Source organism: Heptranchias perlo, chromosome 6, assembly GCF_035084215.1.
Source record: "Heptranchias perlo isolate sHepPer1 chromosome 6, sHepPer1.hap1, whole genome shotgun sequence".
Classification (NCBI taxonomy): domain Eukaryota; kingdom Metazoa; phylum Chordata; class Chondrichthyes; order Hexanchiformes; family Hexanchidae; genus Heptranchias; species Heptranchias perlo.
Genome location: NC_090330.1, coordinates 20888744 through 20914104, shown reverse-complemented (window position 1 = coordinate 20914104; position 25361 = coordinate 20888744). Strand labels below are relative to the sequence as shown.

The following is a 25361-nucleotide window of genomic DNA, read 5'->3' as shown; positions in this document are numbered from 1 at the left end:
CCTGATAAGCATGGTATATTCTGCCTTTCAAAGGAGAATGTGGTGGGCATCACGTGTGATCTGCAGTGGTCAATGCCACAATTAGGGGTAACTGTTAATGATATTGCACTCACAACACATATAAGACCACAGGTTTTGGTCCATGGGAACTGGGTCTGTTTATGAAAACCATCTTTTTTGCCGTGAGCACAGGGCAATTTGTTTGGAAAAAACCAAAGCCAAAGCGCACTTTTCTGTGCTGAGTTAGCTGATCTCAGTCAGAATGGCAGCGGGGCAGTGGTGCTTTTTCCACATATGGCCCCATCAGCCTCAAGCTAGGGAGGTCAAAGAAAAATGGCCAAGGCTTCAGCTCCTGATTGCCTCCCAGCAACCTGTGCTGGCAATATGTAAATCTGGATGTCAGATTAGGATAGAAACAGGCCTCGATGGGATGCTCACTGTGAAATAGCCTGCTACACCCACTGTTCAGGCTTACAAATGAATAATGGCCACTTACGTGGGATGCCAGAGAGCCATTATGGAACTGTACCCCAGCAAGTTTTTTTAAAAATTTGCTCTTGGGATGTGGGCAACGTGGACAAGACCGCATATATTGCCCATCCATAGTTGTCCTGAGGAAGGTGAGGCACACCTACTTCTTAAGGAATTGTGTTTTTTCTCGGTCTACACTACACTATTGTATCACCCTCATAAGGAGAGATGGTAAGGGAGAAAATAAGAGAGAAAACTTGGAAAGAAGAAAAAAAGGGTTTCTCTCAAGTAAATCTCCCAGATTAGAATATCAAGATTGTGGATGAGGTGAAGGTTTCTTAGTCCTTGTCGGTAATACTGCAGGTATAAGCTAAAAGGGGGAGGTTATTCTTTCTCAAATGGTTGTTACTTCTAATGTTATTTAGGGAATCAATCAAATGTAATTAATAAAAAAATAATCAAGAATGTGAGCTGAAAATCAAAGTCACAGGACGTAACCTTACAGCTTGCTAAATCTTGGCATTTTTAGTATGCCTACTATATATTCATTACTTCATTGAACACTGATGAATGAGAAGGGGTGTGTTTTGTACACCAGGGAGCAATCTGCCACAAGGCAAGACCAAAAGCAAAACAGACCCTTGTGTGTTAATACCTTGACAAATGAATCCCTGGATAAACACACATCTCTGGGCTCATTAATGATATTATATATTATAAATAAGCCCCACTGTTTCCACCTGCAATGTACTCAGGACTGCTGTACTCCATTAACCTGACAGCACATAGCATAACCAGGACAGCTCTGTCTCATCAACCTCTGAGAGCATGCAGTGTATCCAGGATAGCTTCATCCCACCTGCAGACAGCATACAGTATAACCAGATCAGCTCCACTCCATCCATCTGCAGAGAATACGCAATGTGCCTAGAACACTTCAACTCCATCCACCAAGACAGCGTGCAGCGTACCCAGGACTACTCCACTCCATCAACCTTCTGACAGCACACAGTATAACCAAGACAACACTATTCCACCAACCTCTGAGAGCAAAATAACCAGGAAAGCTTCATTCCATCCATCCATGAACAGTGCACAACGTACATGGGACAGCTCTATTCAATCTACCTGCTGAGGACACACTTTGTAACCAGGACAGCTCTATTCAATCTACCTGCTGAGGGCACACAATGTACTCAGGACAGCTCCATTCATTCTACCTGCTGAGGACACACTGTGTAACCAGGACAGCTCCATTCAATCTACCCACTGAGGACACACGGAGTAACCAGGACAGCCCATTCAATCTACCCGCTGAGGGCATACGGAGTAACCAGGACAGCCCATTCAATCTACCCGCTGAGGACACACGGAGTAACCAGGACAGCCCATTCAATCTACCCGCTGAGGGCATACGGAGTAACCAGGACAGCTCCATTCAATCTACCCACTGAGGACACACGGAGTAACCAGGACAGCCCATTCAATCTACCCGCTGAGGACACACGGAGTAACCAGGACAGCCCATTCAATCTACCCACTGAGGACACACGGAGTAACCAGGACAGCCCATTCAATCTACCCGCTGAGGGCATACGGAGTAACCAGGACAGCCCATTCAATCTACCCGCTGAGGGCATACGGAGTAACCAGGACAGCCCATTCAATCTACCCGCTGAGGGCATACGGAGTAACCAGGACAGCCCATTCAATCTACCCGCTGAGGGCATACGGAGTAACCAGGACAGCCCATTCAATCTACCCGCTGAGGGCATACGGAGTAACCAGGACAGCCCATTCAATCTACCCGCTGAGGGCATACGGAGTAACCAGGACAGCCCATTCAATCTACCCGCTGAGGGCATACGGAGTAACCAGGACAGCCCATTCAATCTACCCGCTGAGGACACACGGAGTAACCAGGACAGCCCATTCAATCTACCCACTGAGGACACACGGAGTAACCAGGACAGCCCATTCAATCTACCCGCTGAGGGCATACGGAGTAACCAGGACAGCCCATTCAATCTACCCGCTGAGGGCATACGGAGTAACCAGGACAGCCCATTCAATCTACCCGCTGAGGGCATACGGAGTAACCAGGACAGCCCATTCAATCTACCCGCTGAGGACACACGGAGTAACCAGGACAGCCCATTCAATCTACCCGCTGAGGGCATACGGAGTAACCAGGACAGCTCCATTCAATCTACCCACTGAGGACACACGGAGTAACCAGGACAGCCCATTCAATCTACCCGCTGAGGACACACGGAGTAACCAGGACAGCCCATTCAATCTACCCACTGAGGACACACGGAGTAACCAGGACAGCCCATTCAATCTACCCGCTGAGGGCATACGGAGTAACCAGGACAGCCCATTCAATCTACCCGCTGAGGGCATACGGAGTAACCAGGACAGCCCATTCAATCTACCCGCTGAGGGCATACGGAGTAACCAGGACAATTTCACTATAGAAAACTACTTTCTAATGAAATTATGAACTCAATAAATTAAATCAAAATTTCATTTGACAAATAAAGGTTCTTAGATTAATGAAACATAGCTTTATTTTATTTATTGGCTAATTGGTATAATCTGTCCTGGCTGTATGCTAGCATTAATTTGGCACTTTTACGTCAACAGATTTGCACAGTTCAGAGGTAGGCCATCATTAAAAGAACCCACCTCTCAAAAGATGCAGCACTCCAGAGAAACAACAGCTTTCACAGGGATGCAGTTTCTTAGTTGGAATTTCTATTTTGTTTGGTATTAATATTTCCAGGAAGCTGCTGGCACCTGTTAATCAAAATCAATCTACCAGAGGTTGGTCAAGTTGGTATCATTCCAGAGGCAAAGTAGTGCCGTTTGGGAGGCAGTTTCTTAACTGGAATCTCTATCCTGCTAGGCACTGACATTGGCAGGATGCTGTTGGCTTTTGTTAAATAACTTCAGCTAGGCTTGGTGCCAGCTGAGATTATATTCCATGTCATTACTTGAAAAGAAATATATATACTAGGACTCTCTCTAAGCGCAAACAAAGGAAAGCTTGATTATGCTCAGCCTGAGTTGGGGGAGGTGAGCAAGGGGATGGGAAGTGGGGGAGTTTGATAGGTTAGATATATAGAATCATAGAAAATTTACGGCACAGAAGGAGGCCATTCGGCCCATCGTGTCCGCGCCGGCCGAAAATGAGCCTGCCAGCCTAATCCCACTTTCCAGCACTTGGTCCGTAGCCATGTAGGTTACGGCACTTCAGGTGCACATCCAGGTACTTTTTAAATGAATTGAGGGTTTCTGCCTCTACCACCCTTTCAGGCAGTGAGTTCCAGACCCCCACCAGCCTCTGGGTGAAAAAAACTTCCTCAGCTTCCCTCTAATTCTTCTACCAATCACTTTAAATCTATTCCCTCTGGTTAGTGACCTCTCTGCTAAATAGGTCCTTCCTATCCACTCTATCTAGGCCCCTCATAATTTTATACACCTCAATTAAATCTCTCCTCAGCCTCCTCTGTTCCAAGGAAAACAATCCCAGCCTATCCAATCTTTCCTCATAGCTAAAATTCTCCAGTCCTGGCAACATCCTTGTAAATCTCCTCTGTACCCTCTCTAGTGCAATCACATCTTTCCTGTAATGTGGTGACCAGAATTGTACGTTCTGATATATAGAAGCCTTGTTTCCTAGTGCTGGTCCAACTATGGGATCTAACAGTAAATAAGGAATTCAGGAGAAGCTTCTTTACACAGAGAGTGGTTAGAATGTGGAACTTGCTACCACACGAGTAGTTGAGGCGAATAGCCTAGATGTATTTAAAGGGAAGTTAGATAAGTACATGAGGTAGAAAGAGATAGAAGGATAAGTTGATTGGATTAGATGAAGTAGGGTGGGTGAAGGCTCGTCTGGAGCATAAACATCGGCATAGACCAGTTGGGCTGAATGGCCTGTTTCTGTGCTGTAAATTCTATGTAAAACTGTAATATCCTGACATCAATCAGAAGCAACAGCAATGTGACATCAATGATCAACTGAGGTTAGCAGAACCTGGTTGCTCCTGACTTTTTCTACATTTTATTATGTTGTGAATAGAACTCATTTCTTGGACCGTCTCACCCTGAAGAGGTTACACACAGTCAGTCAGCCTCTGAAGCAATCCCAGCAATTATACCTATTTACTTAAATATCTATTTTTAATATTAACATGTTAAAAAAGAACTGATATATGGTGTGTGATGAATAGTTAATTGTTAATGAGATTACACACAGACTTCAAACTGACAAAGACTCTTCCAGTGGTCATCTAGAGATTGTTCTTATTTGTGCCTATGCCCTATCATTCAGGAATGTATCAAAGGAATAATATGACAGAACAGCTCTATGTGCCACTTGGAGTAAGGCATCTAAAATAATTTTCCAGATCAATAAGAAACTTTCTGTTGTTTCAACCACACGCAGTGATTCAGCTTTCTTATCAATTGTTTAATGTAATGTCATAGGCTATGTGCACACTGGACATTAAAGAAGCTATATTGTCTTTCAGCCAAAAACTGTGAGGCCAAGTCAGGGGAATCCAATATGCAGTTGACCTGAAATCTGCCACAATCTTCAGAGCAACAATGTTTTATTGAACAGTCTCAGATATTATTCAAATACTGAACTTATTAAAAACTGACTGCAGATTCCAAGAGGGTTGCCATTGTTAGATGTATCCTTGATTTGGTCAAAAAGACTTTTCATCCATAGCAAAGCTACTTAAAATCTAATTAACCACCAGATTAATGTACAATATAGGCCCTTTAATCAACTGACAATACACGCCCTGATCCTCCAAGTACTGCACAGCAGTATGGGTCCTTGAATAAAATCCAATTAACCCTGAGTACTGCAAATCAGTGTGGGGCCTTTAATAAAATTTGATTAACCCTCTGAGTACTGCAGGGCAATACAAACCAATTATGTAAGATGTAATAAACCCTCCACATAATGGAAAACAATCTCAGCACTTTAAAATGTCATCAACCTCTGAATGTTGAATGTCCTTTGCTATTCTCAAAGGATATTAGTTTTGTGACTGTTTCCCCTCCTCCTCTCCTGAAGGTGCTGACTTTTGGTGGGCTATAGTTCCAAGGGTGCCAGTAATCCTCTGGTATCTTGCCCAAGTTGCCATTCTGTGATGACAGTTAAGGCACCACAGCTGAGACCAATCCTGTCCTCACTCAATGTCCGCATGTGTGCACTAACCCGCCCAGTCAAATCCTGAAGCTTTTACTCTTAACTCATCTACTTACTTGGATCTTGATGTTGCTCCCTCCCTATCACATAGAGTTGCAGAGACAGACAGGAGAAAGGTAAAAACAGAAAAGTAAGAAAGGAAAAAAGAATAAAATGAAAGTGAAAAGAAGTAAGAGAGCAGATGGGAAGGGGAAGACAGAATTGAAGAACGAGAAAGACAGAAGTAAACTAGTAAAGCAGAAAGACAGAAGTTCAGGAGACAGAGACAGACAGAAAAGGACAGACAAAAGCAAAGGATAAAGAAACACAAGGAGGAGAGAAAGAAACAAATTTTAGGAGAGGCATGCAAGCAGATAGAAGTGAAAGATAAGAAAGAAGAGAAACAAAAGTGAAGGAAAGGAGAGAAAGACAGACACACAGATGTGAAGGAGGTTTAAATGGCATGGTCCAAGGATTCAAAGAAAAACAAAATAAACTGGGATTTGCAGGTAGAGTTTAATCATGATTCTGTCTGAGTCAAAAGCGATTTAATCAGACATGGTCCAATCAAAAGTTATGTCACGGGGATCCAACTCACTGCTCCAAAAGGTCATTCATTCCTGCATAAGGCCACCGGGAGAGCAAAGCATATGTTTTAAATCACACACACTGCAAAGATAACTGGCTTTGAACTATTGTAAATACTTTAAGGAAGCAGTATTCATTTTTTGTATATATTTTAAAAATGAGTTAGAATTGTGTCCTGATCCATCCAGGTGATACTTTTAATAGTTCACTCACTGCTTAGTTCCAGCTTCCTCTAGGTCAGTTGTCATTGTGCCATGTGAGAAATTATATTAGAAAGCACAGCTGCAGTCTGTATTCAGCCTCCCTACATTCAAAATAGTCACCCCAGTAAGTAATATTATAATTAATTTTTTTTTACAACTATAAGGCCTAGAAATTTCTGTTCTTGCAGTATTAGCATACAAACATTTAATACGTTTATATGACAGTCCTTTGTCTACTCTTTAAATGGAATGTTGACCAATTTACTTTAAATGGGCTAGTGCCCTCCATTAAAACAATGCACAAAGGAATGTCATACAAACATGTTGAGCATTCATGTGCTAATACAGCAAGTGATAATTTCTAGGCTAGTACTTTTGAATGAGCATTTGGGGTTAGTGGTAGAGCCAATTCTATTACCACCAATAACAATTAAGTAAGATTGCTCCTTTAAACCAGAAACTGGGACGTATAAAGTGCAGAATCATACAGCACTTCTTAAATCAGTTTTCGAGGAACAAAGTGTTCAGACTTGTTACGGTTTGATTTTGATTTTTAAATCCCCCTTACACATTGAAAAGATTAAAAGCAAACTGAAGCATTTTAATCTGTGAATCCTTTGAAGAGTGACAACAGGAGATGGGTTCACAATGAACTGGCACTTATCGACTGAGTCAAAAGCGGACAGTGTGACCACATCAAGCAGCAGCAACCACAAATAATAACCCAGCTTCCCTCTGAGACAAAGGCTAAATAGAACAAATATGTTTTTAAAAAGCTAAAACAAGATAACATAAACTGATATTACTCGCAAATTCGAAGCAAACTGCAGATTTACTCCAATTATGCATGGTGGTTCTCTATGTTGCTAACCAACAATTCCAACTTCACCAAAAATGGTGAAATTAAAACTCATGTAATTCAAAACTTCTTATTTCTGCAGTTTATTTCAGTACTTTAGATACTTTAAATAAAATTGCAATACAATAACATGGAGGATTTGACGTCAACTTGTCAGTTGCGATGTGTTGTCACTGTGATTCCTGCTCAATAATGTTCCATGGTGTTTTTATTTGTTACATGCTGTCGCATGTTACTGTTTTGTTTATGCCTCTCTATTAATTTTTCTGTTCTGCTCCACTTGCAATGCTTTACATACAAAGTATCTCATCTGTGACAAGTTGATGTCTTACAAAATTGATCCCGATGGGTGGTTGAGAGCACAAAGGCAATTGCGCTGGGGTGCCAAGGAACAAGCTCAGAGACGAGCTTTCCTGTGACCACAGCCTTACGATTCCTTCCAACAATCCTCAGTGCATTTGATCAAAAATATGTGCGCTTTAAATTGTTACACTTTTATTTAGCCTTCTCCGTGCCCCTTTGTCCCACCCAAATTTATAATTTATTTTCTCCATGTCTTTCACCTTCCCAATACCACAACCAACAGAATGAACAGGTAGTCTGTTTTAAGTACAGTCTACTGTTGATAATTCAAAATCATTTTTCCACTAGAAATTTCGAATTATATAATAATTTGAATTAAACAACATAAATAACACAGCAAAGTTGGAATTTAGAGCTATAAAAAATGAATTATCAGCTAATTTGAATTCTGCAACTTTGAATTAAGAATAGACTATACCTGTCAATGCTAGAAAGTTCATGAGAGTGATGTTACTGCGTTCTCCCTTTGGCCTTTCCTCCCTTGCTCTGAGGAGATTCCAGGCATGATGTTTTGGACAAAAAGTTAATTGAAACCTATCTAGCTGCTTCTCAATTAATTTGGCAGGTTTATACAGTGGGTAGGAGAGCCATACAGAAATTCCCAGGTTCAATCGCCAACCTGTGCTGAGATAGCCAATTTCTGCTAGGGCAATCTTAAGGACACTACAATTAGCTTTGAGACTGCTAGTTTCAGAAGGAGAAAATCATCCTGCTTCTGATTAATGTACAATGGCCCCTACTGTAAGTATATACATGTGGAAGACAGATGAGGACAAGGTTAAAGTTGGCAGTGGTGTCCCCTTGGTGACTAGCCTGTTGATGTTCATGCATGAATAACAGACTCTTGGTCGATGTATCAGACAGTGTCCAGCATCAATAAGAAAGAACTTACATTTATTTAACACATTTCACATCCTCAGGATGTCCCAAATACTTCACAGCCAATGAAGTACTTTTGAAATGTAGTCACTGTTGTAATGTAGGGAAATATGGCAGCCACTTTGCAAACATCAAGGTCTCACAAACAGCAATGAGATAAATGATTAGGTAATCTTTTTTCAGTGGTGTTGGTTGAGAGATAAATGCTGGCCAGGACACGAGCAGAACTCTGCTGCTGTTCTTCAAATTGTGCCTTGGGATCTTTTACATCCACATGAAAGGGCAGTCAAGGCCTCCGTTTAACATAACTGAAAGACAGCATCTCCAAAAGTGCAGTATTCCCTTAGTGCCGCATTAAATTGTCGGCCTAGATTATGCGCTCAGGTCTCTGGAGCAGGGCTTGAACCCACAACCTTCTAGCATTAGAGGCAAGAGTGCTACCACTGAGCCAAGACTGACACCAGGAATCACCAAAAAGTGGATAATTTGAGGAGAGGAGAGATACTTGCTAAAGTGGCCTGGAAGAAAAAGCAAAAATAAACCTATTTATCTGGAATTTACTAAATATCTAAAAGGATGTCTGTTATAGAAGCAAAACTAAATCTATGTGGATGAAATTGAGATTTTAGAGATTATCTATTGAACGTTTAAGATATTTTTGTTCCGAAGGAGTACAAATACCCGAGTCGCAAAGACTGAAATACCATTAAAACATAAAGAACCGAGAGCTAACTCCAATCAAATCTAATGACCCCTGTCAAGCGCTTAGATCATTGTCTGCCAACTTGAATTAAAGAAAAGGAGATGCCATGGAGAGAGCCATTAAGTTAACTGGGCATCACTTTGTGGAAAGGCAATAGCAAAATTAAGTCAAGGACATACACTTTGGCTGCCAACTCAGCTCAAATTTTTGTGCAACAGATCAGAACTGAAATATGCACAATATGATGCTCAGCATCCTGTTCCTGCAGTGAAATCCCTGCTGATTAGTGACCTTCATGACCCGGTTCTGGCAAGTAACCTCCTCCTCCATACTAGATCGGTCCCCTCCCCTCTATACCAATCCTTTCAAACATTCCTGTGCACAGCTTCGTTGAAATAAATGGGATATGCTTCAGTAACCAGTGTCTAAAATGGATCTTGCCACTAGTTTACATAGCTTCATTAGAAGAAGTGGGCATTATAGCTACAACACCACAGAATTTTGGTAAAGATTAAATTAGCAAATAAACATGATTTGAATATGGATGAACATACATTTTCATATACGCATGTGCATGAAAGCCAGATAGGTATGTGTGCATACAAATGCGTACACAGGCTCCCCCTTAATTATGTAACCTTGAGAATGGAGGTTTTAATGCAATTAAATAAAGTAAGTGATCTCCACTGAAGTAGACAATGTGAAATCAGGTCCACATAGGAATCCCTTAGTCCATTTACATTCCTATTTTTGAACTGTATTGAAGGAATATAAGGACTAGCACAAAGCTAAGAGATAACAAAGTTCTTTGGCTCTCTGTTGACCCTCATTTCATACATAGCGCACTCTGATGCTCCGTCACATCAGTGGTAACTTTAATTGCTCTTGGTTTCACTAGGGGAGTAGACTGTAATGTAAGAACAATCCAAAGGACAACATTTATCACACGAACAAGTGATTTATGCATATAAACATACACAGAGTAAATAACATGGGGAAAATTGGTACTTGAGATAATCATGCAAAGAAGCAGAAAATGTAATGAATAGCTATGCAACTGAGCAAAACTCGTGAGGTTCATTTGCACCGCAGCCTTCAATTCACAGATGCAAATATAAATGGTGTAAAATCTCCCATCTCTGATGCCAGGCTTCACACTGGATCAGTGTAAATTGCCTAATGAAAATCTCCTGTCATTCTCTGCCACAGATCATAAGCCAGCATGCACATCGGTGTTTAATGTTGCTTGGCATGAGAAGTGAACTGGGGTAGAGGGCATTCAAAAATGCATTCAGTCAGAGCAACTTTGTTCAAAACTGAATGTGATCTTGAGATGTAAGCACAGGTTTGGAATTAGAAATTCCAAGCTCATTCCAGATCAATGCAGAGTGACAGCTGATGGTGCAAGATGCAGGTCTCAAATCAAACCGATCTCTGTTAAATCAGTATTGTCACCATCACTGCTGGACATTCTGCTCCAACAACACTCAAGAAGCTAGACACCATCCAGGACAAAGCAGCCTGCTTGATTGGCACCCCATCCACCACCCTAAACATTCACTCCCTTAACCACCGGCGCACTGTGGCTGCAGTGTGTACCATCCACAGGATGCACTGCAGCAACTCGCCAAGGCTTCTTCGACAGTACCTCCCAAACCTGCGACCCCTACCACCTAGAAGGACAAAAGCAGCAGGCACATAGGAACAACACCACCTGCACATTCCCCTCCAAGTCACACACCATCCCGACTTGGAAATATATCGCCGTTCCTTCATCGTCGCAGGGTCAAAATCCTGGAACTCCCTTCCTAACAGCACTGTGGGAGAACCTTCACTATGCCGACTACAGCAGTTCAAGAAGGCGGCTCACCACCACCTTCTCAAGGGCAATTGGGGATGGGCAATAAATGCTGGCCTTGCCAGCGACGCCCACATCCCATGAACGAATAAAAAAAAATGACAAGCTGCAGATAAAAATGATTATTTTTTCGAATAATTGCAGTGTATATGAAATCAACACAGGGAGGGACTGAGTTATACATATGGCAGTGATTTATAAATCGTTAACATATTTTTGATGGAGTTCTCTCCATTTTATAGCGTAGTCCTCAACTCCCTTCTATTGGGGTGAGTGCCTCAATGCTACAATCCTGAACTGTCTCCATCATTGGCTATAAATATATAAGAGAAACTCATAGACTGCTGTATCATCTCATTGTACCATCTGCTAGACTTAAATCCAATTTATACTTTCAGCCCTGCAGCGTGGCACAAACTGAATATGATATTCCCCACAGGGTTTATACAGAAGGCTGCCTGAGTCGATTCATGGGCTGCAAGGTATTAAATTACCCTCGCAATGCATTCAAGGCGTTTCAATTTCCAGCTAAAGTCAGCAGGAAATTCAGATCAGGCAGTTACACCGGCCAAGTGCAAATCTCTTGCTTTACAGCTCCAAATAACTCTGAGGTCAAACAGTGGGAGTTTTTACTCTGAAATCCAATCAAAGTCTATGACTTTGCACCATTTCTATTGGCTCAGTTGCTGAATTTATGCTGCAAATTCACAAGATTTGCAAACCTGTAGCACAAATAAATACTACTATAAATATATTACTGTAAGTATACTGCATTTTGCCAGTAGATTAAAGCATTTTGTATAAATGGAGCCTTCTTCAAATTAATCTAATGAGATCACCAGCATCACATCAATGAGATGAGAGGTCTAATAATACAATGTACAGCAATGCCTAGCTCCCATCATTGCAAACCAAAGTATTGAAAAAATTGGTATCAACTCATCACTTTACATCCCAGCACTGTATAGATAAGATATTCAATTTAGCTTCAACCTAAACAGTATTATTTGAAGGAGAGTTATGAAAAGCCATTGTATTCCATTCTAACTTGCATCTTCTTTCTAACTCATGCAGTGTTCCCAAATCATTATCATTTTTTCCTGTGAACTGCATGTTCCTTTCATTATGCTCACTTTTCTATGTGATCCCCAGAGTGAAACTACAAAAAATATAGAGACAATGAAATTAATACATTTTGCTGAATTGTACAAAAATACAACAGTTCCATCTGGTTAATGCTGATGTGTTCATTAACCCACTTCCACATTTATTGACAATCGAATTACTAATTTGTTAATGCCTGGCTACATCCACAGGGAGAATGTGAATACGTCACCTACCTGTGACTACCTTGCAACTCCCCAGTTTTAAAATCACCACAACCTGTTAATTAGCTGCTTTCTGGATGCCAGGACACACCCACTCCCTTTCCCTCATATCACTGTAAACTGTCAACTTTCCTTATCTTGACTTTGATAATTGAATAAATTTCCTGTATAGAACAAGAATTCTCATACAAATGGATGCAATCCCATGCAAACTGAATTCCAAGATCTGAAGGAGACTATATCCCCTTCCCCCACAAGAGGTGCAGGTTAATCCTTACTTGTGTGTGTAAGTTGCATCAAAGCAATTATACTGGCATGTTAAGTTGTGTACTTCTGTTCCTCAGTTCTGTGATCTATATTGTTTGGCCACCTTTTTTGGATATTTTGTTCATACAAAACAAATACTAAAATATTCAAATCTTTCAAGTACAGAAAATGAAAGAAATAATATCATCCTGCGATGAGAGGGTTGTGTTGCAAACCAGTCTGCTAAAAGAAGACAACAAAGTTTTGTTGCTGATTTAAACCAATGCAAAATCATGCATTATGGTCAAATGCCTGCCCAGCTGAATCCACTATAGTAGCCACAGCGGAAATGGCAACATAAACAATAAGCATCATCCATTGTCATTAATCCTCCAGCACAAATGTTGAATGTGAGCATGAATGAAACAGAAATGCCTGCACATCAACCACAACCAGCCCTACGCTGCCCAAAGCATACGTGACAGATTGAGTTTTTAAAAATGAAGTTCCAGAGGTTCTCACAGCCCTCATCCATTGGGTTCAGAAAGGAGTACAATTAATTTATTTTAATGTAGGAATGTTATTGATATTCATTGTTTGCCTCATTATCTGTAATATTACTGAGGTAATTTCAAATCTGCAGTGATTGGCATTTAGATTTTTCTATGGGAAAATCTTATTTCCACAGTATTTTTGTAGTTTTTGAAGCTCAAGAAGATCAGTTTGTGTTATATTGTGGTGTCATTTTGTCATTGTGATACTGTAACAGTGAAAATATGATTTTATTTAAAATAGCACAATGACAAAGTGACACCACAATGCAACTTAAACTTCAAAAACTACAAAAATGCTCAATTATTTTTCTTCATTAAAACCATACCATGCATAGCTCCCCCAATTGTTTAGTGGGTAAATGTATCACCTAATGTGGTGCTGAACCACACAGACGAGTTAGTTGATCTCACCTGGGGTGATGGTTCAGATGTTACAATTTGCTTCAGCATCTCATGGGAAAAATTAGCCAGGGTTCTCGTTCCTAATTACTTGAATGACCCGCTGACACTCACTGTCTGGCTCACATATGAAAAGGGGTCACTTGGGTAAAGTACTGTAGGGCAGGCGGCACCTATGAAACTGTAAACTATCACAAGTCAGAGCCTTCAGAAAAGGACGTGAGAAAATTGGGGGGCAATTTTTTTTTGCAACACCATGTATCAAGGTCAATGAGGTGATCTTATCAATGCTTGTGAGGCTGATTATAACTTACTTGTAGCTTTGTCACTTGTACATTATCTGGTCAGCCTACCATCTGGCAATACCTATGATATCTTTCATTTGATAGTGAAGGGTAATATTTCATTGGAGATCTGGAGAAACATTCAACATCAGTGTTAATATACAGCCGAATCTCTCCAAACCTTTGAGAGATTTGCCAACAAATAAACTTGGAAGAAAACCTATATGTAATAAGAGCAAGAAACGGCTGAGTGCACTGGATACAGCAAAGGCTACGGGCCCTGACAACATCCCGGCTGTAGTGCTAAAGACTTGTGCTCCAGAACTAGCTGCGCCTCTAGCCAAGCTGTTCCAGTACAGCTACAACGCTGGCATCTAACTGACAATGTGGAAAATTGCCCAGGTATGTCCTGTCCACAAAAAGCAGGACAAATCCAATCCGGCCAATTACCGCCCCATCAGTCTACTCTCAATCATCAGCAAAGTGATGGAAGGTGTCGTCGACAGTGCTATCAAGCAGCACTTACTCACCAATAACCTGCTCACCGATGCTCAGTTTGGGTTCTGCCAGGACCACTCAGCTCCAGACCTCATTACAGCCTTGGTCCAAACATGGACAAAAGAGCTGAATTCCAGAGGTGAGGTGAGAGTGACTGCCCTTGACATCAAGGCAGCATTTGACCGAGTGTGGCACCAAGGAGCCCTCGTAAAATTGAAGTCAATGGGAATCAGTGGGAAAACTCGCCAGTGGCTGGACTCATACCTAGCACAAAGGAAGATGGTAGTGGTTGTTGGAGGCCAATCTTCTCAGTCCCAGGACATTGCTGCAGGAGTTCCTCAGGGCAGTGTCCTAGGCCCAACCATCCTCAGCTGCTTCATCAATGACCTTCCCTCCATCATAAGGTCAGAGATGGGGATGTTCGCTGATGATTGCACAATGTTCAGTTGCAAACCCCTCAGATAATGAAACAGTCCGTGCCCGCATGCAGCAAGACCTGGACAACATCCAGGCTTGGGCTGATAAGTAGCAAGTAACATTCGCGCCAGACAAGTGCCAGGCAATGACCATCTCCAACAAGACAGAGTCTAACCACCTCCTCTTGACATTCAATGGCATTACCATCACCGAATCACCCACCATCAACATCCTGGAGGTCACCATTGACCAGAAACTTAACTGGACCATCCACATAAATAGTGTGGCTACAAGAGCAGGTCAGAGGCTGGGTATTCTACAGCGAGTGACTCACCTCCTGACTCCCCAAAGCCTTTCCGCCATCTACAAGGCACAAATCAAGAGTGTCATGGAATAGTCTCCACTTGCCTGGATGAGTGCAGCTCCAACAACACTCAAGAAGCTCGACACCATCCAGGACAAAGCAGCCCGCTTGATTGGCACCCCATCCACCACCCTAAACATTCACTCCTTTCACCACCGGCACACAGTGGCTGCAGTGTGTACCATCCACAGGATGCACTGCAGCAACTCACCAAGGCTTCTTTGACAGCACCTCCAAAACCCGCGACCTCTACCACCTGGAAGGACAAGAGCAGCAGGCACATGGGAACAACACCACCTGCAAGTTCCCCTCCAAGTCACACACCATCCCGACTTGGAAATATATCACTGTTCCTTCATCGTCGCTGGGTCAAAATCCTGGAACTCCCTTCCTAACAACACTGTGGGAGAACCTTCACCACATGGACTGCAGCGGTTCAAGAAGGCGGCTCACCACCACATTCTCAAGGGCAATTAGGGATGGGCAATAAATGCTGGCCTCGCCAGCGACGCCCACATCCCATTAACGAATTTTTAAAAAAGAGCAATTGGCAATGGTACATCAGAATTCTATGCTTTGATCTTACATGTGTTTATCCAGATTCCATTCTACGACACATAGCCACAGTGATAGGTTTTAACTGACCTCAGTAGTTTGGATCCATGTCATTCTGTCCAGAGCCAGACATATTCTTGAGCTATTTGTGTGTCAACATCAGAGATTTCAGTGTGTTATAACTCTGTTGCGTAAGTTTCAATAGGTGCATATTTTATTATTGCTTGCAAAATTGTGTTTCTTTTTGTTTCCCATAGAATTTTGATGAAAGTCAGATATTACAGAAGTTGCTTTCAAATGCAGTGAAAACACAAGGAGATTGCTTGTGCCATCCTTTGGGAATATCTGGCATAATCCAGTTTCTGAAGGACAGTATAATCATTTTGGATTCTTCCCAACCTGGCACATCTCTGGTCCTCAGTGGCCCATTACCAGCTCTTATAAAACCAGTTACAGTAAAACTCATATCTAGCTTGACCATATCAGTTCACACCCCATAATGCATTGCAGCAGTGTTGCTGTCTGTCTTAATAAATGTGATTGAAACTATAGGATGTTGACTTTTTTTCTCTATTAAAGCTATTTCCCAATATATTTTTTTAAACTTTCATTTATAAAATGCTTTTCATGTTTCCAGGACTTCCAAAGTGCTTCAAAGGCAATGAATTACTTTTGTAATGTAGTGACTATTGTTTTGTAGGTAAACGAAGCAGCCAATTTGCACACAGTAAAGTCGAACATTAATCAGATAAATGTCCATGTTAACCTGTTTTGGTGTTGTTGGCTGAAGGTGAATGTTGGCCAGGATACCAGAACTCCCCTGCTCTTTTTTGAAAATTGATATGGGATCTTTTATATACACCTGAACAGGTACCCAGGGCCTTGGTCTAATGTCTCACCTGAAAGACAGCACCTCCAGCAATGCAACAGCTCCTCAGTACTGCACTGAAGTGTCAGCCTAGATTATGTGGTCAAATCCTGCAAGTCCCACAACACTTTCCTCTGAAGCGAAACACTTAGGACATCATTAGTTCATTGTGACAAACTTTTATGTGGAGAGAGAATTTATGCAATAGAATTAAGGATATTAATGAATGAAAGGATAAGGGATCAGAGATCCTAATATTCAGTTATTTAGCTCCAACTCTCCTGTTAACCCTTTTGTTGATACAGAGCTTCTGTTTTAATGTCATTTTTACCCCTATATAAATGTTTATGCCAATAAGGTAGTGATATTCTGAATGTTAACTAATAGGGAATATTTTAATATTGAAGAAATAAACTTCCAGCTAATCCTAAGTTTCAACTATCTTTATCCATGCCTTTATTACTTCCAGACGCGACTATTTCAATGCTCTTCTGGCTGGCCTCATACCTTGCACCCTCTGTAAACTTAAGCTCATCCAAAACTCTACTGCCTGTATCCTAACTCGCACCAAGTCCCATTCACCCATCACCACTGTGCTCGGCTGACCTAAATTAGCTCCCAGTCTGGCAATGTCTTGATTTTAAAATTCTCATCCTTGCTTTCAAATCCCTCCATGGCCTCGCCCCTCCTTATCTCTGTGACCTCCTCCAGCCCTACAACATTCCAAGATCTCTATGCTCCTTCAAATCCGGCCATTTCTGCATCCCTGATTTTCATCGCTCCACCATTGGCGTCCATGCCTTCAGCTGCCTAGGCCCTAAGCTCTGGAATGCCCTCCCTAAACCTCTCCGCCTCTCTCCTCCTTTAAGACAGGCCTTAAAACCTACCTCTTTGACCAAGCTTTTGGTTACCTGTCCTCGTATCTCCTTATGTGGCTCGGTGTCAAATTTTGTCTGATAACGCTCCTGTGAAGTACCTTGGGATGTTTTACTGCATTAAAGGCCTATATAACGCAAATGTAAGGAATCTTACAACATCAGGTTATAGTCTAACAACACCAGACTATAACCTGGTGTTGTAAGATTCCTTACATTTTGCACCCCAGTCCATCACCGGCATCTCCACATCATATATAATGCAAGTTTGTTGTTGTTGTTGTTGTTGTGGTGGTGGTGGTGGAAGTAGTCGTAATTTGAGCACAGCTCTCAGTCAGTGTTACTTACTCTCAGGATATTGGCATGTGTAACAAACTAGATGCCTGGTTGCAATCATTTGAAGAGCAGAGACAGGCGTGGCTCAGAGTTAGCACACTTGCCTCTGAGTTAGGAAGGTTGTGGGTTTAAGCCTCACTCCAGAGACTTGAGCACATAATCTAGGCTGTCATTTTAGCACAGTACATTCTGCTGTCTGTCAGATTCATTCATCAGTAGATAGTTGTGGATTTTACTGTCAACTGTCCTCCTTTTTTAGGTCTCTCTGTGACCAGTAAATTAAGACCCAAACAGTGAGGACATAGGCAAACATAATGATCGAACTCATGTCCAAAATGTATACTGCAAACAATGAAATGGGTTATATTTACAAAGGATACAATGTAAGAAAATAGGACTTTAGGCTTTTATGCCAAGTGAGCTAAGCTTAGAAAGCACTTTGTTATGGTAAATGATGTGACAGCAGTGTCATCGGAAGCACTAAACCCTTTACAGGGGATTTTGGCGCCTGCCCCAAAGTCAAAGTGCCACCAGAAGCTCTTGTCAGATCCAGCCATTATATTCTGACCACAACCAAAATTATACAGCAATGAATATGACTATATAACAAGATTGATGCTCCTGTGTTGCTGAATCCAGCCCACAAAATAAATGGAGTGAAAATGGCACCATTTTGGTGTTTAAGTGTGTGTGTATATATATATATATATATATATATTATAAATGTACCCCTTCACACATTAACTGGCTCAGGCCAGTCCTCTAAACAAGTATTATATTTTAAAAGCGAAATTCTGCAGATGCTGGAAATCTGAAATAAAAATTGACCTGAAATGTTAATTCTGTTTCTCTCTCCACAGATACTGCCCGACCTGCTGAGTGTTACCTGCATTTTCTGCAAGTATTATATATTTGTCATGGCCACAGCAACATAAATGAAAAGCACCACCTGAGAGTCTTTGGCATAAAGGAGGTCTTCACTGTACATTTATTCTACCTGCAACTGATGTGTAAGGGCATCCTCACTGAAGAATAAATGCACCTGACTGCAAGTTTATGGAGTGATAGTCTGCAGTTAACTAAACTATGCATCCTATAATAAGGGTGCAGTCAAAACAGTTTATGGAAATGATTAGTGCACCCTCATTGGGGCCCATTTACAAAAAAAATAACTTGGTGGCACTTACCTCCCACGAACTGAATGCCTCCAGCCACCCTGCCCACCGTCCTGGAGATGAGTTCGGAGACGCAGCAGCCCATAAGCGCAGTGAGCGCCACCAGCAGGAGAAGACCGCAACCCACCCCGGTCACCACCGAGCAGATCTTCCAAGCCAGGCTGGGGATGCCCAGGAAAGAGGCGTATCTGCCGCACTGCTCCACCATGACCACCGACTGCAACTGACCCTCTTGGCGCACCGGGTAGGTGCACCGGCGGAACACGCCGAAACTGACCGGCTTGTCGAGCTGGGAGCCCAGCAGCCAGTAGGGCATGAAGAAACCGGTGCAGGAGGCGGCGGCACACAGCAGGGACAGCATGGCCCACAGCACCCCGGTACAAGTTAGGCTCGAAGACATCTTCCCAACAATCCACAGACCCTCCCGCCCCCCTTTTTCCTGAAGATAGTCTTCTTTGGTTTTATTTATGCTTTCCTTGAATTTGTACGATTAAATTATTCCATCGAACTTCTGCAGAGTGTTTTAAAGCAGACCGCCAGTCTTATTCATTCTTGGTTTCCTCCCTTCTGATAATCCCTGTTGGAAGCAGAAAAATAAAACAGTTTAGGCACTTTATTAAATTGGAGTTTAAAAAGTTGCCTTTTGCGCCTCTGACGGGACTGTTCAGCTGGAGGGTGGTTTTGCGATGGGACGTCTCCCAGATCACACCATCTATGCCCAGCCCTTCGAGCTGCCTTTCTGGATACCCCCTTATACGCTCCAAGTGTATCTCAAATGCCTTTTCTGTTTTGTCTCTGAAATCTGAGCTTGACAACCTTAAACTGCTTAATGAACACGGATCGCGGATCCTCAAACAAGAGGTGAAACACCGCTTCTTATTTTATCTAAAAGTAAATCATTAGATTAAAAGTACTTAACAAATTGTCGTCTCGGTGATTATTTTGGAGTTATTGTATGCGATCGTCCCAATGAACTGTTTCCAATTTAACAATTTATAAATTAATAAAAACTTGTAGAAAATATATTTATCTGTAATTGTTTTCCATAATAATCATTCTTTTTTTTAAAAAATGAACTTGGTTTGTGAAACTTTTAACAAGCAGTACTGGGTGGCTTAAAGTGACAACGAGGGATTCCACTTCACCCGAACGTGAACTAGCTTCAGATTATTACTTACATCTTCAGCGCGGATCCTCTCAAACTGTCCAAAATCCCCAACAGATTTCATTTAATACAAAAACTTCCCTCCTGGAGAGGATGGGTCCGCTATGATCCCAGTGTCCAATCGGGGTCGCTTTACTCTTGCTGCTTCTCCCAGATTTTGTAAACGCCTGAACAGCAGCCACTGTGCACAACACTCCCCTGTAAATCCTCGTCCCGTGGTTCTATGTACCGCTCTGTTCGACCGCGATCCTCACAGGAAATGTGTACACATTCCTCGGAGGAGAGCTAGACTGAGAGGGGAATGAATGTTCTTGTCAGCTCAGCCAGGAGCCGTCAATCACACACAAACTCCCAGAGAAAACTCCGCCTCCAACTACCCGCCCACAACATCCCGTATAAACCCATGGACCAAATGAACTTAAATATATTGTTTACATTTTTATCTGTATATTGAGTCACTGACATAAACACATGCACACATAGTCAGTGCACAGGAAACCATCCCAGAGGAGTAAGAAGAAATAAAGTTGCCAGCCCAAGAAATAATCATTTCCATTCCTACACCCTCAATAGCTGTATCATTGAATCTTACAGCACAGAAGGAGGCCATTCGGCCCATCGTGTCAGTGCCGGTGAATGATTAACTGACTGTACACTTATTGTGTAATGAATGAATCTTTGACTACACTTATTGTGTAGTGAATGAACCTTTGACTGTACATTTATTGTATTGTGAATGAATCTTTGACTGTACATTTACTGTGTAGTGAATGAATCTTTGACTGCACACTTGTGTAGTGAATGAATCTTTGACCTCACACTCATCGTGTACTGAATGAATCTTTGACTGTACACTTATTTCCAGGCAAGCTTGTGTGATCCCCTATTTACATTACCTTAGTATAACCCGGTTCCCTCACTGCCAACTCTACTCTGTTTATACTGTAAATCGTATTTGGCAAGGGATCCTGCATGCCGGTGCAACTATATTCATAGAATCAACAACAATAACCAGCCACATAACCAAGCCACATAAGGAGCTGTTAGGAAAGGTGACCAAAAGCTTGGTCACAGAGGTAGGTTTTAAGGAACGTCTTAAAGGAGAAGAGAGACAGGTAGAGAGGCAGAGAGGTTTACGGAGGGAATTTTTGACTATTTGTGTAGTAAATGGCCTGGAATTTGCTGTCAAAATAACGGTAAAGCTAATGGCGCTTTCCATTATTTATGCGCAATTGCTACAGCAACTTCAGGCGAGGGCGGATGCGTGGTTATACTCAGAAATCCGAGATGCTGTCCAAGTTGCTGTCCGAGATTCGCCATTTCGCCGTTATCTTTGTGAAAACAACATCTCGCTGTCTGCCTCACCATTGAAATGGTGTGAAGTTCCTGCATTTGCATGGTAGATACAAACTAAACTCACCACAGAAAAATAAGTCCAGTCATTTCAAGTCTAAGTACCCTTTTAACAATGTGCTAAGTGTTAATTACTGTCAGTCAACCTCTCTGGCACTAAAAATTAATTATTACAAGTGTGGTGTCTCATTCCTTCAGGTTTTAATTGTTGTTGGAGAATAATTTTTTTTTACTTTTCATTTCTGTCTCTTTTTTCTCTCTCTCTTAATCCAATCTTTCTTTCTTACTCTTTATTTCTCTTTCTGTACCTAATTTGACATTGAATTCACCCATTCTAACTTATACTTCCTTCTCAGTCCTTGTGCATTAAATTCACAATCCTTCAATCTGATTGGTTAAGGAGACATGCAGTTGTTTGCCCTGCGCACTCAGATCCCAGATGCCCTGTAGGGGGCGTCGTGCCATTTCCAGCTCACACTTCCAGCAATTTATGTTGCAAAATATCATGGAGATTAAACTGGAAAGGGCAAGTCTAACTAACGGCAGACACCGTTCATTGCCCTGCTACAACAAATTCTGGGCCAATGAACCTTTGACTGCACACTTAGGGCCCATGCAGCTGAAGACACAGCCACCGATTGTGAAGCGAAGAAAATTGGAGGTGACCAAGAGGCCAGAATTGGAGGGACGCAAAGATCCAGGAGGGTTATAGGCTGGAGGTGCTTACAGAGATAAGGAGGGGCGAGGCCACTGAAGGATTTGAAAACAAGGATGAGAATTTTAAAATCGAGGCATTGCCAGACCGGGAGCCAATGTAGGTCAGCGAGCACAGGGGGGATGGGTGAACCGGACTTGGTGCAAGTTAAGATACAGGCAGCAGAGTTTTGGATGAGTTCAAGTTTACGGAGGGTGCAAAGTTGGAGGCTGGCCAGGATAGCATTGGAATAGTCGAGTCTAAAGGTAACAAAGACATGGATGAGGGTTTCTAGTACAGAAGGAGGCCATTCGGCCCATCGTGCCTATGCCAGTTCTGTAAAAGAGCTATCTAATTAGTCCCACTCCTCTGCTCTTTCCCCATAGCCCTGAAAATTTTTCCAATTCCTTTTGAAAGGTACTACTGAATCTGCTTCCATCACACTTTCAAGTAGTGCAATCCAGATCATAACAATTCGCTGCTTAAAAATTTTTTCCTCATGTCACCTTTGGTTCTTTTGCCAATCGCCTTAAATCTGTGTCCTCTGGTTCTTGAACCTTCCGCCAATGGGAACAGTTTCTCTTGATTTACTTTATCTAAACCCTTCATGATTTTGAACACTTCTATCAAATCTCTTCTTAACCTTCTCTGTTCTAAGGAGAACAACCCCAGCTATTCACGTAACTAAAGTCCCTCATCCCTGGAACTATTCTAGTAAATCTTTTCTGCACCCTCTCTAAGACCTTCACATCCTTCCTAAAGTGCGGTGCCCAGAATTGAACATAATTCTCCAGCTTTGGCCGTACCAATGTTTTATAAAGGTTCAACATAACTTCCTTGCTTTTGTACTCTATGCCTCTACTTATAAAGCCCAGGATCCCGTATGCTTTTTTAACCGCTTTCTCAACCTGTCTTGCCACCTTCAAAGATTTGTGCACGTATACCCCCGGGTCTCTCTGTTCCTTCACCCCCTTTAGAATTGCACCCTTTAGTTTATATTGCCTCTTCTCGTTCTTCCTGCCAAAATGTGTCACTTAGCACTTCTCTGCGTTAAATTTCATCTGTCGTGTCCACCCATTCCACCAGCCTGACTATGTCCCCTTGAAGTCTATTACTATCCTCCTCACTGTTTACTACACTTCCAAGTTTTGTGTCATCTGCAAATTTTGAAATTGTGCCCTGTGCACCCAAGTCCAAGTCATTAATATATATCAAGAAAAGCAGTGGTCTTAGTACAGACCCCTGGGGAACGCCACTGTATACCTTCCTCCAATCCGGTAAACACCCGTTCACCACTACTCTCTGTTTCCTGTCACTTAGCCAATTTCGTATCCATGCTGCCACTGCCCCTTTTATTCCATGGGCTTCAATTTTGCTGACAAGCCTATTATGTGGCACTTTATCAGTCCATATACACAATATCAACTGCATTGCCCTTATCAACCCTCTCTGGTACCTCATCAAAAAACTCAATCAAGTTAGTTAAACATGATTTGCCTTTAACAAATCTGTACTGGCTTTCCTTTATTAATCCACATTTGTCCAAGTAACTATTAATTTTGTCCCGGGTTATCATTTCTAAAAGCTTTCCCACCACCAAGGTTAAACTGACTGGCCTATAGTTGCCAGGTTTATCCTTACACCCTTTTTTGAACAACAGTGTAACAATTGCAATTCTCCAGTCCTCTGCCACCACCCCAATATCTAAGGAGGATTGGAAGATTATGGCAAGCACCACGGCAATTTCCACCCTTACTTCCCTCAGCAATCTAGGATGCATCCCATCTGGACCGGGCGACTTATCTACTTTAAGTACAGCCAGCCTTTCTAGTACCTCCTCTTTCTCAGATAGTCTTTCCAACTGCCCGTTGCCACGACAATCACAGTGTGCAGACAGAGAGGTGTTACCTAAAAGGCCACCGAATATACAAACCACCAAAAAAAATTTTTAGCCCATCCAGTATCTCAACTAGCTCCTCTTTTACTGTGACTTTGGCAGCATCTTCTGCCTTCGTAAAGACAGATGTAAAGTACTCACTTATTCCCTCAGCCATACCCTGTGCCTCCATGCGTAGATCTCCTTTTTGGTCCCTAATTGGCCCCATCCCCCCTTACTATCCGTTTACTATTTAAATGCCTATAGTTGACTTTTGGATTCCCTTTTATGTTAGCCGCCAAACTATTCTGATACTCTCTCTTTGGCCCTCTTATTTCCCTTTCATCTGTCATACACCCCCTTTTTCTGCTCCATCTTACTTTCTATCTCTTTCGTCATCCAGGGTATGGCTGGGAGTTATTTGTCTTAGTTTGAGATTCCTTGGTTCACACTCAGAATTCTTTTGATCACACATATTTACCTACATTTTGGACCCCCTCAAACTGACACCATCAGGATGGGGCGGGGTGGGGGTGGCCAATGGATGTATTCAGCACTACACCTGAGGAAGAGGCACATCTCAATCCGCGGCAGGCAAGGCATGCAGTTCTGGGAGTTGCAAGTCCACAAGACAGAGGTGTGCCATAAGGGCTTGCAGAAGAGCAGACAGGGGACCAATGGAGTGGCCAACATTGCAGGAGGCACTACCCACGTGAGAGGGTCTACAGACAGAGGCTGAACATCCTGGACCTCATTGAGGAACAGTGCCTATGAAGGCTCGGATTGAGTCACCAGGTGGTCGCAGACATCTGTAGGCTCCTTCATGCAGAGCTGCTCCCGACTGGGCCTGGTGGCCACGCATTGCCCGTCGCAGTTAAAATCACAACTGCCCTCAATTTCTTCGCTTCTGGATCCTTCCAGGGTGCCACCATGAAGCATCGGCATCCACATCCGACAAGGACGGAGAAGGGAGAGAGGAGGGGACGGAGGGAGGGAGGGGGAGGAGGAGGTCGACAACGATGACAGCATACGACAATGAGCAGCCCATCAGCAGAGCAGCGGCACACCCGGCTGCTGGTGATGCCAGGGAGTCACTCATATCTGATAGATTCTCATAAGGAGATCTGCAAGTGAAGATAGTGAAGCACCTGGAACGACCACCAACATCACCAGCTCCCCTCCCACTCCCCGTCCACCCATTTGCACAAAACAGTCCCACAACCACACATACACCCATT

The 25361-nt window shown here is 42.5% G+C and overlaps 1 protein-coding gene across 1 annotated transcript in view; it reads right to left on the bottom strand.

The window, feature by feature from the left end:
• Positions 1 to 20508, bottom strand: part of LOC137322814 (lipoma HMGIC fusion partner-like) — a 133775-nt gene extending 113267 nt beyond the window's left edge. Inside the window, exons 1-2 of the mRNA XM_067985896.1 lie at positions 20214 to 20508; positions 19048 to 19612 (exon numbers count right to left, since the gene is read on the bottom strand). Coding sequence (XP_067841997.1) covers positions 19048 to 19435 — 388 coding nt within the window. The 5' untranslated portion in view covers positions 19436 to 19612; positions 20214 to 20508. The remainder of the gene's footprint in view (positions 1 to 19047; positions 19613 to 20213) is intronic.
• Positions 20509 to 25361: the final 4853 nt, after the last annotated feature.